The sequence below is a fragment of the Saccostrea cucullata genome, unplaced genomic scaffold, assembly GCF_032062105.1.
Source record: "Saccostrea cucullata isolate Sc308-1 unplaced genomic scaffold, CSIRO_AGI_Scuc_v1 ctg144, whole genome shotgun sequence".
Lineage (NCBI taxonomy): Eukaryota > Metazoa > Mollusca > Bivalvia > Ostreida > Ostreidae > Saccostrea > Saccostrea cuccullata.
The window spans coordinates 125,022-144,142 of NW_026930936.1; the positions used below are offsets into that span (position 1 = coordinate 125,022).

The 19,121-nt window shown below is 33.6% G+C and overlaps 2 protein-coding genes across 6 annotated transcripts; one reads left to right on the forward strand and one right to left on the reverse strand.

The window, feature by feature from the left end:
- Positions 1–569: 569 nt before the first annotated feature.
- Positions 570–1,719, reverse strand: LOC134230640 (cell division control protein 42 homolog). Its single transcript, XM_062712472.1, has 3 exons — positions 1,579–1,719; positions 1,366–1,424; positions 570–1,146 (listed from the first exon to the last, which is right to left on the reverse strand). The coding sequence occupies exons 1-3, from the start codon at positions 1,703–1,705 to the stop codon at positions 754–756; spliced, it is 579 nt and encodes a 192-aa protein (XP_062568456.1). The 5' UTR covers positions 1,706–1,719; the 3' UTR covers positions 570–753.
- A 2,645-nt stretch (positions 1,720–4,364) lies between these two features.
- On the forward strand, positions 4,365–18,644 carry LOC134230664 (D(2)-like dopamine receptor). Of its 5 annotated transcripts, XR_009984396.1 has the most exons (4): positions 4,411–4,499; positions 9,178–9,281; positions 10,163–11,858; positions 11,923–12,214. XR_009984396.1 is itself a non-coding variant. In XM_062712500.1 (3 exons), the coding sequence occupies exon 3, from the start codon at positions 15,811–15,813 to the stop codon at positions 17,281–17,283; it is 1,473 nt and encodes a 490-aa protein (XP_062568484.1). In that variant the 5' UTR covers positions 4,405–4,499; positions 5,009–5,132; positions 15,779–15,810; the 3' UTR covers positions 17,284–18,644. The 5 variants fall into 5 exon arrangements, 4 of the variants coding, with proteins under 4 accessions (XP_062568483.1, XP_062568484.1, XP_062568482.1 ...); XM_062712500.1 differs by lacking the exons at positions 9,178–9,281; positions 10,163–11,858; positions 11,923–12,214 and adding exons at positions 5,009–5,132; positions 15,779–18,644 and having other exon boundaries at positions 4,405–4,499; XM_062712498.1 differs by having other exon boundaries at positions 9,802–12,214.
- The last annotated feature ends 477 nt before the right edge of the window (positions 18,645–19,121 follow it).

The window sequence follows — 19,121 nt, forward strand, 5'->3', positions numbered from 1 at the left end:
TGTTTTTTTTTTATCATATTCACATATATATATACAGCAATAAAAAAAAATTTTTCCAAGGAAAAACTAAAGAATGCAGCAAATACATTGAAGATTTCAATTTTACTCACAAGTTTAATTTTACCATTACCCATTACATTAAAGAAAAGAAGAGAGGAGTTTCTAAACAATACCAATCAACACATCCTAAAACTTGGCGTATTTCCCTGTGAAATAAGGGGGACCTATGTCCGAAAAGTCTTCGTGTGAAATTATTGGAAATTTGATATTTAATTTTTTAGTACTTACTTAATATGCTAATTCCAATGCCTCAGCACGTGCAAGAACAGACTGCTCTGGTACAAAATGCTAAAAACTAACGACCTTTAAAAAGCGTAATTTTAAAAATATGCATAAAATTGACTCGAAATGATAATTCAAATTTAAAAATCAACATTTTTTAGATATAGTAAACTTACAGCTTTAAAATGATGGCAGTTTTACAGTACTTTAGAAAGTACAACTTTTTGTTCTTGAGCACAACTTAACATTCATTTTTTTCTTGAGAATAAAGAAAAATGCGTGTTATTACTATATTTTGAAAAATATATCTTCTCTGTAAATATCCATGTCAAAATGTTTCAAGATTCAGAAACAATGGAATTTTTTACCATTAAATAATCTTACAAGGGAAAATTCAAATTCATGAAAAAAAGCGTACAACAGATTCATATTTAAAATAAATTAAGGTTCCTATATCTCCGAATGTCAAACTCAATGTCTACTTGAAAAATACTTCTTCAGAGTTCGGAAGCATCCTTTTCTATTAGAAAGGACGCCGCACATGGCGCATTCAAAAATTTTCCTCGCACAACAGTAGTCCACCGTGTTAACTTCAAAATAGCCCTCTGCTTTTATTTCTGCAGCGAGCCTTTCTCCTTCAGATGTGGATACAATACAAGTACACTTTTTAACGTTCGCATCGTATTTAAGGTCCTTATGAGTGGCCACTAGGAATATGGGAACCTTTTTCCCGACATTCCTTTCTAATTCTGGTATCCAAAGACTTCGAATTCGCTCGAATGACAGCCTATCTATAGCACTGAAACAGAGGATAAATACATCGCTCTTCTTGTAGGAAAACGCACGAAGTCTCGAGTATTCTTGCTATAAAGGCAAAAAAAATTATAGTAAAATAGTGTAACCTTTAATACACAATTATTTATGTAATCTGAATGAGAGAGAGAGAAACAGAGAGAGATTAAATGCCTCCAAGGACACCACCTAATCTTATATAAATTCAAAAAAAAGAAACTCAAAATATAAATTCCATTAAACTTCTTAAGTTGAACGATGAAAAAATGGAAGAATTTAAGAAGTACATACTTGCCCAGCAGTGTCCACGAACTTCACTTTTAATTGCTTTTCTCCCACTTTCATTATTCCTAAAAATGAATTCAAATGAATGCATAACATTTAAAGCATGAATAAAAACCTTAAACAAAGCAGAGGGAAAAAACGAAAAAAGGAACACTTCAGAGATATTGCAAGACAACATTCATAACTCTATTATCGTCCGTCAATTGATAAAGGGTTTACCTTTGAGTGTTGAAAACACGGTTGGGGCATACAAATCTATGATATTTTGACCAAGGAAAGAAGCCAACAGGCGAGATTTGCCCACCATTGCGTCGCCGACAAGACTGCAGGTGATGCGACTTCTCATCTTGCTTAACTAAACATCCAATTCAGTCTACTTCTTATTAAACATTACATTACTAGTATTTAATCCTTTTATATACACATGTTTGATATTTGATTTTATTTGCAAATTATTTGTTCTGTTATTGGCTACATGATATGTTGCATGTTACTTCCATTAACACGTTTTACATAATTATCATGATTAACTCCTGGTAAAAGTTTGTTTTGGACAATTTAATTGGATCTACTGTCTCCAACCACGTAATATACTTTAAACCAACTTTTATTCCCGACGATTTTATTTCGCGATTTACCGGGGGTAAACTAGTTCACGACGATTAATTTCCACGATCAAGTTCTTTTTTAAATCTGTTGTTCAAGGACAAAGCGACTACAAGGACCTGTTCGCAGTTATAAATATTCGCGATTACGCGACTCTCGCAAACTTTTCTCGCACGCGAATAAAAGTTGGTTTACAGTATTTTGTATATACGATTGGTTTTCACTAAAAATATTTTTTCAAATTGCCAACAAATACCTGAGGCATGTAGTCATTCATTTGGCAATTTGAAAATGAATAAGAAGAAGGATATGGAGATAACGAACAGTATTCAATATCAAAGTCCATAAAACAATACAAAATAGGAGCAGAGCAAACACGGACCTCCGATACATCAGAGGTGGGATCAGGTGCAATTGGGGAGTGCGTCCCCTGCTGACCGGTCACACCCGCCGTGTGCTCCTTGTCATGATCGGGAAATAACGGAAAAATCCGTCGTCAATTCAATATATAAATAATGGACTAACAATTAGTATGAAAAAAACGTCAGTCAGCATTTGACTCAATGATAAATTGTATTTGCTGACAAGGTCATTGTATCGACCATAGAACTTACGAAATGAAGACTTTACACCTGCTGATATTCTTGTTTCATCAAATTGCTTGTCAATAATTTACCTCGTTCTAGAAATTGTTCATACGTAGAGCATGCTCTTGCGTATCGAATCAACTGATATATATATATATATATATATATATATATATATATATATATATATATATATATATAGATATATATACTCCGTATGCAGGTGATGAAGGTATATTGCTGCATAAGTAAGGGAAGTTGACGATTGAAAAGTTAAAGTCATCACGTTTATCATGGAGCTTGGTTGTTAGATGACCATTAACGTCCTTTTCAAGTAAAATGTCCAAGTATGAAACAGATGTGTCAGACTCTTTGGTATCTTTTATCTCAAGCACACCAGAATATATCGTATCGACGTAGGAATGGAAATTACCATTGTTAATCGACAATACGTCGTCGATATATCTAAATGTCGAGTTGAAGGCCACAGCAAGTGTTTTCTTCTTTTCACGTATAAGATATAGCACAAATTCTGCTTCATATGAATATAAAAATAGGTCTGCTAATAACGGAGCTCAATTGGTACCCATGGGAATTCCAATAGATTGTTGGAATACCTGGTCTCCTAAAACCACATAGATATTGTCAGTCAGAAACTCAAGCATCTCTTTGATGTCAACTTCAGAGTACTTGTGTGTGCAATCAGTGTTTTAAACATGTGTAACAATTAATCCAACTGTGTTTCCGAGAATGCTGATGGTTCAGTATAAAGAGACTACAATCAAGTCTTAAAAAGTCTCCCATTCCTACATGTTATAGTTTTTCTCTCCGGATAGCTCCGTTTGCCTTAATAATACATAGAGTGACCAGTCGACAGAGAAATCTTACTTATCTTGTGTATTTGATCCCATGTCAAGTGTTTCAAGAGGTCTAGAAACTATCTGGAGTATAATAAATAATAAAAACAATGGTCTCGCAGCTGATATGAAACATGATAAGTAAAATACGTCCTAATGATCATCAAGCTGTATATGCAACAAAGCCATGTAAGCGACCAGAGAGTTTGAGAAATTGTTACTTTTAATTGTGTAAAGCACTGAAACACTACTTAACAATACTAATTTCTCAGTAGCCTGCCATGGTTAAAAAATTGCCCGTACTCAGAACATGCTCTCGCGTATAGAATCAACTTGGAAACATAAACACCATTCGATATTTCACATCACGCGATCTGTAGCGATGTGATCAAAGACTTTTATATAAAACCATAACGCTACAGTTCTGCAGCTAAGTCATGCCATGACATAGTCCCTCTTTATCATAGACATAATTCTAACATAAAATATTTTTAAAAGTTAATTGCACGATTGTGTGGAGGGTCTAATCCAGTAAAAGTGTCAGAGATGTTCCGAACCCCTCAGACAAAAGGCTGGAAATGGCAAATGAAATGATATAAAGGAAAATATGACAATTCCTGTCCTACAATAATATAGTAAAACGTAAGATAATAATTTTATAAACCCTCCCGGCTCCTCACACTAATTTTTTTCTCTAATGTGTTTGGCTATTTACTTGTGATCAACCCTTGCTTTGGAAGCTGGGCACTCCCTCCCCAAGAAAGAATCCAATGAAGAACAGCATGTATCCCCAACTTTAAGGGGAAACAAGAAAGAATAGCAGATAAAGTATAGTAAAGTTTGGGGAAGATACATCTATTTTGGCTAGTAGCAAACGAGAATGATAGGGTGTATACAGTCAAACCATAACAACGACAGCTCAAGTGAAATATTACTCCAAACAATTAAGTACTTAGAGCACTCAAAAAAAAACGTGATAATTTTCACTTCCTTATACTAGATATGTGTCCACTACAAGCACAGAATTATAAAAGATTTTCCGAAAGTTCCGAGCTTTTCCAGACCACAGTCTGTTCTTGAACAAATTTAGGTAGGTTAATCTTTTGATTATTACAAGTATTCATTAAAAATAATTGGATGTAACGTATTTAAATGAAATGATAAATAATCTAATTATATTTTGCAAACACACCTAAGGATTTCACTAAAAGCGTATGAAGGAACAATTTAGTGAAATGAACTGATTTGACTTGTTAGGAAAGTTACCATAAAAGGTGTTAAGTGTTTTATTTTTAGTTTTTGTAATCTTTTTTTTATTATACAAAGAAAGAAAATGAAGCAAGAGTCCTTCTTTTTGTATAACACATAATTTGGTCATTTTGAGCCTATCGCATATTTTGACCTTCTTCATCTTCCAATTTGTACACCATTATACTATGATTAATTGTAAATTTTATTTTTCGTTTGTTTATCACTCTTCAGTACAAGTGTATATAGAGTATTTAACATTTACAGTAATAAAAACATTAAAGAACCGTTAGGCGCTTTATTATGCATTTTAAGGTACATAAGCGATACTTCATGTTTCTGCATTTATAGTACATCAAGAAGAACGTAATGGAATAATTCTATGTGGAGAGGGTTAACCACACTCCAACGCGGAACTATATACGAAAGTCGTAATTAGTATGGATGACACAGGTTTAATAGAAACCACATATCGGTAGAAAACTATATAAACGTCGTTCTAAATATTTACCAAAGACATATGAAATTTCTTTTGTAATCGAAATATTGAAAGACATAATGTATTTTAGTAGGCAATCATTTCTAGGAAAAAGGCGGAATAAATGAAACTGTGTAAGTTCCTATCATATATTAAAGTTCGTTAAATGAAAAAAAAATATACAAACCTTGTTAGTCTGAGGTATATTTTTAATAAGAAGAGTCTAAATATTTACATGTATCCTTATATTTTACCACAATTCCGAATTATTTGCTACCAGGAAAGCCGTTAAGTATTTTATAATGTGCTATCAAAATATAAATACAGTATATAACCTTTCAAAATATGTTAATATCAGCCCTTTCTGCATTCATGAAAGTTCGAGAATTGATTACCATTTTAATAATTTGTCATTTTAAAGTATTTTTTTGCAAAACAAGCTTAAGACCGACGTAAAAAAATACTACTATATTTAAATTTTGACCACAGAATTCCTTGTTACTGGTAGTTGTTGGAAGGTAAAAGTTTGGATAAAGTTTTGACAGTTCACGTGTGTTCACGTGTATGAACTGGTCATCTACCGCGTAATGACGGTAAAGGACTGATTAGCCGTATCAAACATAAATCAACGACCATCAGTTCTTTTCAGTTTTGTTCCCTTTGTTTTATGGCACTAGGATTATGAATACCGGTACCTGACGTAAGTAAACTTTGACTAGTCCGTTAGTCCTGAGCATTATAAGGTTTGCAAATCACTTCCTTAGATTTTTCAGTCTCGGAATAGCATATCACAGTGACAAAAGAAATCAAGAAAACTTGGCTTCTTCGTTACAACAAAATATTCAGAAACAATACGATCAGAATAAGTAATGGACTGGAATTTTTTTTAGTGAAGACTTCATACAGTCATGGATTTCTCTGATTGTTGAGCTCTAATTTTATCTAAATGCGTTTATGTGCACTTTCACATTTTTAATGTTGGCCCGATATATATTACACTGTATCATTCAAATAAGTTTTTATGTTGACTAAAATTTTAAATGAATGCATTCATGTATCGCCAAACAATAAAAAAACAACTCTTAATCACAGTTTATTTTTCATGATTTTGATATTTACCCATAAAAAGACAAAAGTCAAGAGAAACATGTGTTAGAAGCTTTCGATATGATTTAATTTACCGAATTGTGACTATTACAGGATCTTGAACGAAAGGTAATCCAACTTGTTTTTAATTTCACTACAAAGATGTTGATAATTATTTTATCAATACATCTTACTCTTGTAGCGATAACTTGATGTTGTTTGTCTATGAATCATCAAATGAACTTCTTATTCGACTCCACATAAACATGAAGTAATTATGCTAATATTCCGAAATACAGTACAGTATATGAAATACAGTGTGTATGTAGATGGCGAACAGTACTCAAACTCAAAAGTCCATAAAACAATACAAAATTAGAGCAGAACAAACACGGACCTCCAAAATATCAAAGCTGGGATCAGGTGCAGTGGAGGAGTGAGGTACCCCTTGTCGTATAAAGATACCAAAGATGAGGTTCATTATAAAAGCTGATAGGATGTAAAACATGGACGGTCATAGCTGTGATATATTGAAATGTAGCCCCTAAGAATATAATAGAGCAACAAATAGGTTTCTAAGTTTTGTACATAATAAGAAAATAAAGATAAAAATATCTCGAAATTATAATCATCAAAGAATCTTCATCAAGAAAAAGAAAAACAGCTTCCTTAGAATCAAGTAGAATAACTATCAGTTTTAATTGTACTATACGTATTTCACTTGAGGCATGATATATCCGACTCAGACTAATCTTATGGACCTCTGGTTACTCTCTTCCTACTTTAGTTGATGTAGAGGATGTTTGTTTCCCCTCTGCATTGTATATTTTAGAATCTAGATCTAGAAAACGTATCTGAAAATACATCGCCGGATACTCACTCATACATCATACACGAGTGCTTTTGTCTTATATTCATCAACACGGGTGATCAGCAAAAGCGAGAACATCCATGGGTATCTGACGATGTTGGACTTAAATGATAATGATAACATGGTAACATGTTCACATATTGTTGTAACGAGGAAATTCTTATACTATACTACAGTTATATTCAACAGTACTAAGTAAAGAATACAACAATTACTAAGTGCTTACGGTCGACTTTCCTTTATTTTTTTTAAAGCCATGGTCGCATCAAGCAACAATTAAAGAAATGTTTTAGATTCAGAGTGATTAAATGAATGCATGCAGCCGTTTTATTACTAACTGAAGTGTTGTTTTAAATAATACTATACATTTCATTGCACAGAAATCATTTTTCTTCAACATTTTAAATACTTTCTTTAGTCTGAATCATCATAAAAGGTTTAAATTAATGCATCATTATCGTAACAGTACACTGTAACAGCATAATAAAATTCTCAAAAATGCAGCTCGTATTGTTCGATGTGTTTGCCTTTTTCATTCAGTTTGAAATTTCAAATGGTATAAATACCTTAATCTAGTTTATTCGAACAAATCCGAACAAATCCGAACAAACGCAGTTTCAATTAAAAAAAAATGCTTTCATCTAGTGTATTCACGGTTATATCTGATTCGCTCGAAGGAAACTAAAGAATGTTTTAGTCAATTTTTCATTTAGTTAAGAATTGGTCATTATTTCACCAGTAAAATATCCAATTATGAAACAGACGGAAAGAGTATATTTAAGAGGGTTAGGTTGTTGTGGTCATTTTAAGGCTAATGGTGTTCTTTAGAAGAAGAGATCCCTATAAGATATACAAAAATGATCAAATTTTAAAACTTAAAATGTTGAGACAAGTTTTTTTCAATTTTCAAAATTCACAGAAAAGTTACATTTTTCTAAAATCATGTTCTCAGTAATGTTATCTTCAAAACATTTTATCATTTTATCATACTGAAGGACTTATCATTCTATAATCTTTATTTCAAAGTTGACAGTTAAGCATATTTAGTGGAAAATGGGTTTACTAGAGCTATAAAAAATGACTTTTGAACATGAATGGGTCAAGTCTCCATTCTTCGTTAACGCTTAAATGACGGAGACGTAAATGTGAAATCTATTTCATATGTCCAAAAAATGGAATCTGAACCCATTCTATATGAAAATCGATAATTTTTGAAAAAAAATATGTACGCTACAACAAACCCGTTTGTTTAAATCACACTTACAGACGTCGAATATGCATATACTTCGTAGCATAGTGGTTACAGCGGTCGGTCTTGGACCAAACCCTGCGCTATGGAGAGAGTTCGAATCGTGAAGCTTTTTTCTTTTTTGTTTTCACATATCTTAAAAACATGAGTGAAAAATAAATTATTAATAAAATATCAAAACAATGAAATACAGAATTAATTAAAGTTATAGCCGATAGTTACGGTGACGTATTTTATTCTATTGAGTGGTTTTTGTTGTGCTGATATCACTATAGTTCCAACAAATAGAAACACTTGAATCGAACCTGCATGGTCCTCCCGATGATACAGCGAACGTTCCACCACCAGGCTACTTTGATTGGTTATATTATCTGAATAATAAGCACTGCCATATAATTTATTCCATTGCTGTGATTATACCAAGTCTCCTTAGGCATTCGCATAATCGTAAAAAACCTTCATGCAATGCGTAACACAATGCAAAATTAAATAAACATTTTTTCGTGTCAATGACAGGATTTTTACTAGAAATAAACAAATATTTATGTGGTGAGCGGATCATTCCATCGGTTTTAAGTCGTTATAGCCATAATAGTCATGAAAACATTTAATTTGCGAGCACTGATTTACATTCATGGAGAAATATGTAGGTCTACGTTTAATCTTTTCCAGTCTTAAAAAAGGAACTTAAATCATAGCCTTACACTCTAAGCTGTGTCAATCTTTGCCGGTTCTTAAAAATGTATTGAATTTAAAGAGTGTTCACTAAAAGGTTTAGAGATCATAATCGGCTGTACCTTCGTAATACTACCACTATTTCTAACCTTCCTACTCAGAAGAGTCCCGCTGGGTCCTCATTGTGGCTGGAGAGCTAGTGAAGAAAATGTAGTTAATGGTCGACATTTATTTTGTGAACGATTGTACATAAGAGACGGAAATGGTAAGTTTAATCTTTTTTATTTGCATCTTAAGCATGTTGAAAATAAATTATTAAATGAAATATTTACACGATTCTTTTTTAACCGTTTAGATCAAATTCCCTCAGCAAATATGCAAAATACACTTTTTAAAAAAGGAATTTAGGTTCGTGATTTTATTGGCATTTTCGTGGAGACCCTAACGTACCTGAATAAATTTTGAAAATGTTGCTTAAAAACTTCATATGATATATGATAACATTTATCAAAGAATTCAAACAAAAGTTTTAATTATGTATAGACACACTCAATACGAAAGAACATTTCATTCCTATACACACCTATAATCATGTATTTGTAGACAGACAAAGCCATGATGTGTCGATTTAAAACGCATCTACCCAGAATCTAATCCCTATCTTTGTTTGGTTTATATGTATTTTAAAAATCTTTTGTAGGGATTGTTATCTTAACAAACCATTTTTAGCATTTAATCTTCAAGGCATCATTCATATTAATATTATACATGTACATATTCTACAGTAAATTGGAGAAATGTTTACTTGTTTCGGACACATCCCCCCAAAAGAAGCAAAAAGTGAAAAGTTTATTGAACGATATTGCAATATCATATCTAAGTAATGAAACCCAATGAAATCAGGAAAGAGAAAGGTATATTTATTATAAAAGAGTTCAGAATTTTGCAAAACAATACGCACAATTTAAATATGCAAATAGATAAAAAAGTAAAAAAGCCACTCCTGTTTTCAACACATGATCATTCTTTATCAGTTTGGATAAATTTGAGGAAGTTTTCTTGATCATAAAAATCCATTTAAATTACATGTACATGTAAATTTCTAGAACTATCCAGTAGGTAATGCTTTAATAATTTTTTTTTCAGTGACAACAATAGTTAAAATCAAAAAAGGACAGGATGAATAATTTCAGCGAGGTGGTCAATCGACTGAACGATGAAGCGGTGGAGACCCTCATTCCTGCTGTGGTTTTCATCGTCATCCTTATGATCATCGGTATCATCGGAAATCCAGCCATAGTATACTTTTATGGTTACAAACTGAGACCTACTCCATCCTATATGTTTATTGTGGCGTTAGCAGTATTTGATTTCGTGGGATGTGCTGTTTCCATGCCTCTTGAACTCGTGGACATAATTCGGTTCTACACGTTTGAAAGCGCCATCACCTGTAAAATTCTGAGATTTGTGAACTATCTCATGGCAATTTCAAGTGGTTCGATTCTCATCGCCATTGCAGTGGATCGTTATAGAAAAATATGCAAGCCTTTTGATTCCCAGATAACCATCAAAATGGCAAAGATCATCATACCCTGTATTATGTTTGGGTCAGTTTGTGTTTCATGGCCAAGCTTCGTGTTTTATACTGTTGTGCAAGTGAATCTAACAGAAGTTGCCGGTGCAGTGGGTCAAGATTGTACAACAAGGCGAGACGAATCCTACAAACTCTACATTACTTTATACAATGGAATTTTATTTTTGATCTTCATCTTAGCCATTACATCGTTGATAGTTCTATATTGTCTCGTTGGTAAACAAATTTTCAACCTAAGGAGTTTTCGGTTTTATGCACAACGGAAAAGAACACGGTCTACAACGAGACCCCAGAGTGGCACCACGCAATTTACGGAAGAAACGGGAGGATTTGGATCTTTCAAGGATTCAGAATGCTCAGAAATTCCAAGGTTTGATGAAGTCACCTTGCCACCTAGTAGAGCAAGTAGTCGACCGACAACAGCTACAGCGATTGCATTCACGACGGGCAAAGTGGCGCCCTCACCAGAAGACTTTGAACGAGCTGAGTCGAGGCTTTCTAATGGATCAGGACAACCTTCTGTAGGAACCCTTCGTATTTCTAGAAGTCTTCATAACGCTTTAAAATCGGATAAAGTATCTGTTCCACCTCGATCCAATTCTGCTTTGTCAGAACGAACTGGCATACATTCTACTAATAATATCCGGAATGGATCTGCGCGAACTAGCAAATTGTTACGACAAATTCAGGTTCGGGAATCGTCGAGAGTTTCTTTTGTAGAAGACGGAGACAAAAGCATAGCCAGCTCAGTAGAAACTAGAGACGCAGATGGCACTGCAGATATAGACCAGAAGAAAACCAGTGCCCAAAACATTAACACAAAAAAGTACACCATTATCATGTTGTCAATAACTGTCGCCTTTATCATAAGCTTTCTACCATATTTGGCCCTCATGACATGGAGAACATTATCTAAAGAATATGAACCGAACCTGTTTTCCAAATCGGAACTAGTAGCATTTCAAATTTTTATTAGGTCATTTCTGATAAATAGTGCAGTTAATCCACTGATATACGGGTTTCTGAATACAGAGTTTAGGAATTTTGTCATTGCCTGTATTTGTTGTCGTAAATATATTGGTCCACCCCATTCAAGATCTGAAAACAGCGGCCATTCCAGATCATCATGAGCGGTCGCTCAAAGTAAACATAGGCGGAAACTCCCATATAAGCGGCCATTACAGGTTATTATGAGCGGTCACTTAAAGCCACCATATTTGGCGATTCCATTATAGGCGGCCATTCCAGGTCATCATGAGCGGTTACTCAAAGTAAATATAGGCTGCACCTCCACAACAGGCGGTCACTCCAGGTCATCATGAGCGGTTACTCAAAGTAAACATAGGCGGCACCTCCACAACAGGCGGCCATCCCAGATTATCAAGGGCGGAAACTCTAGTTAATCATGAGAAGCAACTCAAGATCCTCATGAGCGACCTTTACAGATCATTATAAGCAACCATTCCAAGTCATAATGTGTGGTCATTTCAGGGCCAGGTCAACAGGAGTGGCCATTAAAGATTATCATAACTTAACTACACACCATTTTCATATAAAATGGGCATCATTAAAATGTATATGTATTTATTAAAATAAATTTTCGACTTTTTCTCTCATTGTTATATCAAAATCATAAAGAAACTGAATAAAAAAACAATTTTAGTTGTGTTTTTACATACACCTTTAATGTGGAAGGGGAAGTAAAGGTGTCCAGATAAAATTTGCAACTTTTCTTACTCTAAAGCTTCAGAAGTACATTTTTTTAATGAATAGCCCTGACTTTGTAGTTTAAAAATCGTAACATGCTAGAAATTCGTCAAAGGGTATTCAATATATATATAAAAAAATTATTCATGTTCATCTGAGTCATATTTCAGAAGTGCGCTGACATCGATAATTATAACGAAAACTGATTAACAGGAGATTACAGTAAGGAAGCACCACGCGACGCGAATTTAATACGATGGGATCAAAATTTTCAATCCTTATTAACAATACTAAATCTCTAACAAAGTGGACAATAAGAGATTTCTGTTTTCATTTAAAAGGAATGGACAAATTGATGTGTTGTAGTATTATTAATGAAATAGATAAACAAGCCCACATCGTGGATCTTTCTTGCAAACGTTTTTGTGAATTAAACATTAAAATTTTAAGAAGGCTTTCAATGGTAGTTAGCTTTGTAATATCTGAATTTTTGCTCCCTTTAATGCAATAACAAATGGATACGACGCATTGTCAATTAATAACGGTTATTTCAATTCTTACGCCATATGATACATCCCCATGAGCTTGAAATAAAAAATATCACACGGTTCGACATATCTGTTTTAAATTAGGATATTTTACGTTAATGGTAATCTAACAATCAAGCTTTATGATGAACGTGATGACCTTAATTTTTCAATTGTAAACTTCCCTTACATATGCAGCAATAAAACTTGATCACCTGCATACGAGAGTTATATCTTTCAGTTGATTCGATAGGCAAGAGCATTCTCTACGTATGAAGCATTACTAAAAACGAGATAAGTTATAGACAAACAAGTGAATCAAGAATATCAACAGTCTCCTTCAAAGCCAACATTTCGAAAGAGTTATTGTCGATATATGACTTTGTCAGCAAATACAATCATTTTATCAAATGCTGGCTGACCTTTTAATACTGATTGTTAGATCATTATTTACACATTGAATTGTCGACGGTTTTTTTCGATCATAACAAGAAGCATGCAGCAGGTATGACCGGTTGGCAGGGGATGCTCACTCCTCTATGGCACCCGATCTTACCTATGAAATTTTAAAGATCAATGTTTGCTCCACTCCTATTTTGTATTGTTTGATGGACTCATGAGCTGGATTATTGTTCCTTATCCCCATATATTTCATCCAAATAAACTGCATATGATGTAGAATAAAGAGTATTGAAAATTTCATTATTTGAAAATATACCGATTTATATTTTTAATGAAGCTACTCAGCTATATCAAATGAATGTCGCCTTTTTAATCGAGATATCAAGATGACGTATAGTATAAAATATTTGGTCAACGTGGTTTTAGGGAGATAGCTAGAAGGGTAAAATTTGGGATTAAGATTATCATTTAATTAAAATGTGATTAAAATTAGCATTTTTAGTTGATCATCGCAAAACATTTTGAAAATATTTCCCATTTTGTTTCGGAAAACATTGCACCCTGTCATGCTTAACAATAAAAAGTCTTAAAAGATTAAAACTGACTGGCTATCCTACCTGCCAGACAATATCAACGCAAATGCTTTGTTTAATTTAAAAATCGACTATTGAAAATCATTGACGGCAATTAAGTTTAAAGATAATTCGAACATTGACAGCAACTAAGTTAAACGATAGTCTAAACGATAGTCTAATCGCCCGTATGGTGAAACTGTCATAGCGTCTGCTCCAAAGTGGCGAAGTACGGAGCTGATCCATAGGTTGCAGGTAAGAAATGGATAGCGGTTATTCAAATGAGACTGTACAAATGAATGAAAAAAATCGCGAGAGGAACATTAAACAATAGAAACAAACGAAGTTAATTTAATCACCAATGTTTTAAGCAGTTTGTTTCATACTTAAAAAAATCTTTTGAATGATTTCAGGAATCATAGATCAGATCATGACGAGAAGCACAAAGCAGGAGTGTCTGGTCGGCAAGCGATCCCACCCCGGGTGTTATAGGTTTGTTGTATTTGCTCTGCTCCTGATTTGTATTATTTGAATGGATGTTTGAGCTTAATCTGCTCGTTACCTCCATGTATTTCATACTTTGCACATTCCAGGAACAAGATTTCAGTAGTGCAACCTTTTAACAGAATAGTTTTCACAGAATTAACTGTTATTTTTATGCCCCTGTTATCGAAGATTCGGGGGTATTTACAAGTATTTTTTGCCTTGAACGTCCGTCTTTCCGTCTGTTTGTCTGCAAAAACTTTAACCTTGTCCATAGCCTTTGGCTGGATGGAGCTATGGCTGTCATATTTCACATGTTGACCTCTTGATTTTAGAGTATGTCCCACATTTCCAAAAAATACAAAACTTTAACCTTGGCCATACGTTTTGAACAGTTTATTCTAGGGCTTACATACTTCATGTGTGTAATCATTGTATAAATATTCTTTACCTTTTGCCCTTGACCTTAGAGTTTGACCCATTTTGTAAAAAAAAAAAAAAACCCAACACTTTAACCTTGTTCATAACTTGTGAACATTTAGTACCAGGACTATCATATTTCACAACGTGTTGAGTAGTTATAAATTTATATATAAAAAAAAGTTTGATCTTGTTAGTACTAGTATCAAACTACAGGTATTAAGATCTCTATGCGACAAGATTTACAAAAAGTATAAAAGTCAGGTAACGTCACTGCATGTAGCAGGAGACAAAATCCTCAACAAGACTAAATTCAACAAAGTACTGGTTATGAGTACGTTGCTCTTATTTATTTTTTTTTACCTGTATTTCAACATTCAAGATCATAAATCAAAGCTACAGTTAACTAAACGTAGAAAATCATGTTCCAAATCTTGTCTAGTCAATAAGTACTGTATGAGCTGTCGACTAAATTTATCCAATCCCTGATATTTTGTTAAAATCATATAAGACGTATTTTTGATATGTTCAGACCAACTAAGGTTAAAAAAAGATCTTTCTAGTTAATTTATTACTTTATACAAAGACAGGCTTTTCCCCTATAAATTACACAATTTAAAATCAATCACGTTTCAAAGATATAAATAATATATGCAACTGCATATCTAAATAACAGACACAGTTTAAAGTCAGTTTAACTATAGAAAAGTGAGGTTATTCAAGTTCAAAATATTTGAAAATTTTACTTTGAACGTGATTAAGTTATATCACATATATTTAGATTCAATCCCGTAATATTTTTTTTAGCTCGGATACAGCGTATATAGCTTTAACAATAATATTTTTGTGTTGGTCAAGGACTGGTCGCCAGGAATAGAATATATTCATTGCGGAGATTCAGAGGTTTAACTGAGGAAGAAGCCGGAAGACGTGCAATTTGTCGCACCTGCAAAATCTTGTTTCGGTCGACAGTGTTGCCTAATAAAAATCTTAAGCTAACTCGTTTTTTAAATGCAATTTACATATCTAAATAAGTAATGATGGGTTCATTTTGTAGGGACTTAACCTGGTCATTCTGACAAGAGGAGGATGGATGATTTTAGTGAGGATGTCAGAAGACTGAACGATCAAGCGGTGCAGACAGTAATTCCCGCTATTATCTTTGTCGCCGTCCTCATGGTCATTGGATTCATTGGAAATCCAGCTATTATCTACTTCTATGGTTACAAATTGAGACCAACTCCATCCTACATGTTTATTGTGGCATTAGCAGTATTTGATTTTATTGCTTGTGTTGTCTCAATGCCCATGGAAATTGTTGATCTTGTTCGATTCTACACTTTTGAAAATGCCACGGCCTGCAAGATTTTACGATTTGTAAATTATTTCATGGCTATATCCAGTGGGCTGATTCTTCTTGCCATTGCAGTGGATCGTTATCGAAAAATTTGCAAGCCTTTTGGATCCCAGTTAAGCTTCAAAATGGCAAAAATTATAATATCATGTGTTCTTTTTGCGTCTTTATGTATTTCTTGGCCCAGCCTTCTGTTTTATACCGTCGTGCCAGTGAATCTTACAGAAATTGAAGGAGCAGTGGGGCAAGATTGTACATCGAGGCGAGACAGCTCTTACAAACTTTACATAGCTATATACAATGGAGTTTTATTTCTGATCTTTATTATTTGCAACACCTCTTTAATCGCTCTGTATTGCAAGGTTGGGAGAAAGATTTTCAAGCTCCGAAGCTTTCACTGGAAAAGAACAAGGTCTACCGCACAACCCCAAAGTAGCAGCATGCAACATACGGAAGTAACAGATGGACTTGGATCTAACAAAAGTTCGAGTTTAGGAAAAAATCCTGATTTAGATGACGATACCTTGCCAAGCAGAAGTAATGGTACAACTTTAAAATTAATGACCAAAAAGGTGCTGTCATCACCAGAGGACACAAAAACCATTTCGTCAAACTCTTTAAATGGAGCAGGTAATTCGTCAAAAGACAACTTAAATGTTTCTGAAACCGTTGATTACCCTTCAAAATTGCAAATACTTTTGGTTCCATCTCGATTCGATCAAACCTCAACAAGTCGTAAAAATGCAGCTGATGAATTGATCCAAACGAACCAATTGTTGGGACAAAATCTACTTCAATCTTCACCAGAGGAGGATGAGTCTAAAATTAAATGTCAAATTAATGAAGCAAAATGCATCAAAATTACACAGCAGTCAAAAATGAATACTCACAGTAATAAGACAAAACAGTACACGATTATCATGCTGTCAATTACCGTTGCTTACGTCATAAGCTTCTTGCCATATTTATGCCTTGTGACGTGGAGAACAGTAGCAAAGGGTTATGAACCGAACCTACTCTCAAAGTCGGAATTAGTGGCATTTCAAATTTTTATGCGATCATTTCTGATAAATAATGCAGTTAATCCATTGATATACGGGTTTCTGAATACTGAATTTAGGAATTTTATATTTGGATGTTTTTGTTGCTGGGCTAGACGTAAAAATAGAGATCACGCAAGCCATCGTCGTAAAAATACTGGTAATTAAAGCTTTAGCTAACCCGAGCTAAATGCTCAAGTGGACTTGCTTGATCATATTTTGTTTGTAATCCGTCTAGCCGTCCGTCTGTAAACTTTTCACATTTTCGACTTCTCCAGAACCACTGGACCAATTTCAACCAAACTTGCCACAAGACATTCTTAAACTGGGTGAAGGGGATTCAAGTTTGATCAATTACAGGGCCACCCCCACAATTTTGGGAAGATAATTAAGAAATAGTGAACATTTGGTGGAATGTTAAAAAAATCTTCTTCTCAAGAACTACTGGGCCAAAAAAGTTAAAACTTATAAGAAATATTTTCTACCTAGTGTAGACTTAAGATCAAAATCATGATCGCCGGGATCACAATCAAATTTTTACATAGGAATATGTATGAAAAAATCTTTAAAAATCGTTTCAAGAACAAATAGGCCTAAGCCATGTCTAGTCGAATTGATAGATGAGATTCCTCTGGTAGTGTAAATTCAAGTGTGTTCAAATAATGTCCCTCTGGAGTAGAGTGTGGTCACAATGGGGAAATAAAATTTTACATAAGAATATATTAATTATTCATATATTTCCAAGTTTGTCCATCACTGATATCAAATTTAAGAGATTTTAAGCTTTGAAATGTCAATGGAAAAGTTATCGTTTTAGTTGTTTTCCTTTTTTAAGCTTTGAAATGTAAATGGAAAAGTGACCTTTTTGGATGTTTTCCTTTTTTAAAGTAGAAAACATTGAGTAAATTAAATCGAATTCTTCTCAATTTATTTGAATTTACAAAATTTTAAATAATTCAGATTAAAAGTTCACCCATATCTTTTGTTTAAATTTCTTAACTGCAATAATAATATAGACAGAAACTTTTAAAAAGAGTTAATATTACAGCCAAGAATCCGCGACGCCTTACACAATAATCACATCTATAAAGTCTTTGTTCCCTTCCTCAAAGACTATTTCAAAACATGAAAAATTTCTTTGTTTTCTGTACTGTTCGTTATCTTCATATGTTTCATTTCTATAAAATCTTGGATTCCTCGTCATAATTGATAGACACTCGACAGAAGATCCTGATAAAGGTGACAAGTGCTTGTTCAGAATGTAAATGTTTCATCTTTTTGCATGAAATACTATTAGTCCATTGAGTTGGTGAAATGTATTAACATGCACATTTATAAATGGAGTCTCCATGCATATGACTTGAATTTGTAATGTTGTAAATTAGTGAACTCTTATGTTATTCATCTTCACGATCAATGCGCTATGTCTCACTACATCTATTTATTGTACGTGATTGTCAGTAACGATGCCATGTAAAATTATGTGTTTTATCATAATGTGGACATTAAATGACACCTTAAAAAACTAGTTTACGAATTATTTGTTAGAAAAACGTGAGGCGTATGTAAATATTGTACAATATACGAAACATTAGAAGAAAGCTATCAATGTGACAGCAAACCGAAAATACATTTGTGTGAATAGTTTTGGCATTTTACTTATCATACTAACAAATGAAATAACGAAAATTATTTAAACTCAAAAGTCCATAAAACTTTACAAATTAGTAGCAGAGTAAGAAGAACCTCTTAAACATTAGAGGTGGGATCAGGTGACATGGTGGAGTGAGCATCTCCTAAAGACCGGTCACGCCTGCCGTGTTTCTATAGTCATGATTTCGAGGGTGACACAGTAAAACAACTCATTGAGAACCCTCATTCGTTCATAGGTCGACATATCCAAGTAAACTGAAGGACTTGATATAAAACTGTAACGGCACTCTGTTGCACTCAGTCTAGATAATGAGTTCGTAAGAACCTATTTGCCTAACTAAATAATAGTTTTC

Excerpts from the sequence above, each read along its gene's own strand:
- LOC134230640 (XM_062712472.1), bottom strand. The coding sequence starts at position 1,705 with ATGAGAAGTCGCATCACCTGCAGTCTTGTCGGCGACGCAATGGTGGGC. Across the intron at positions 1,425-1,578 it reads CGTGTTTTCAACACTCAAAG|GAATAATGAAAGTGGGAGAA; the intron begins GTAAACCCTTTA and ends ATTCATTTTTAG. Across the intron at positions 1,147-1,365 it reads TCGTGGACACTGCTGGGCAA|CAAGAATACTCGAGACTTCG; the intron begins GTATGTACTTCT and ends TTGCCTTTATAG.
- LOC134230664 (XM_062712498.1), top strand. The coding sequence starts at position 10,196 with ATGAATAATTTCAGCGAGGTGGTCAATCGACTGAACGATGAAGCGGTG.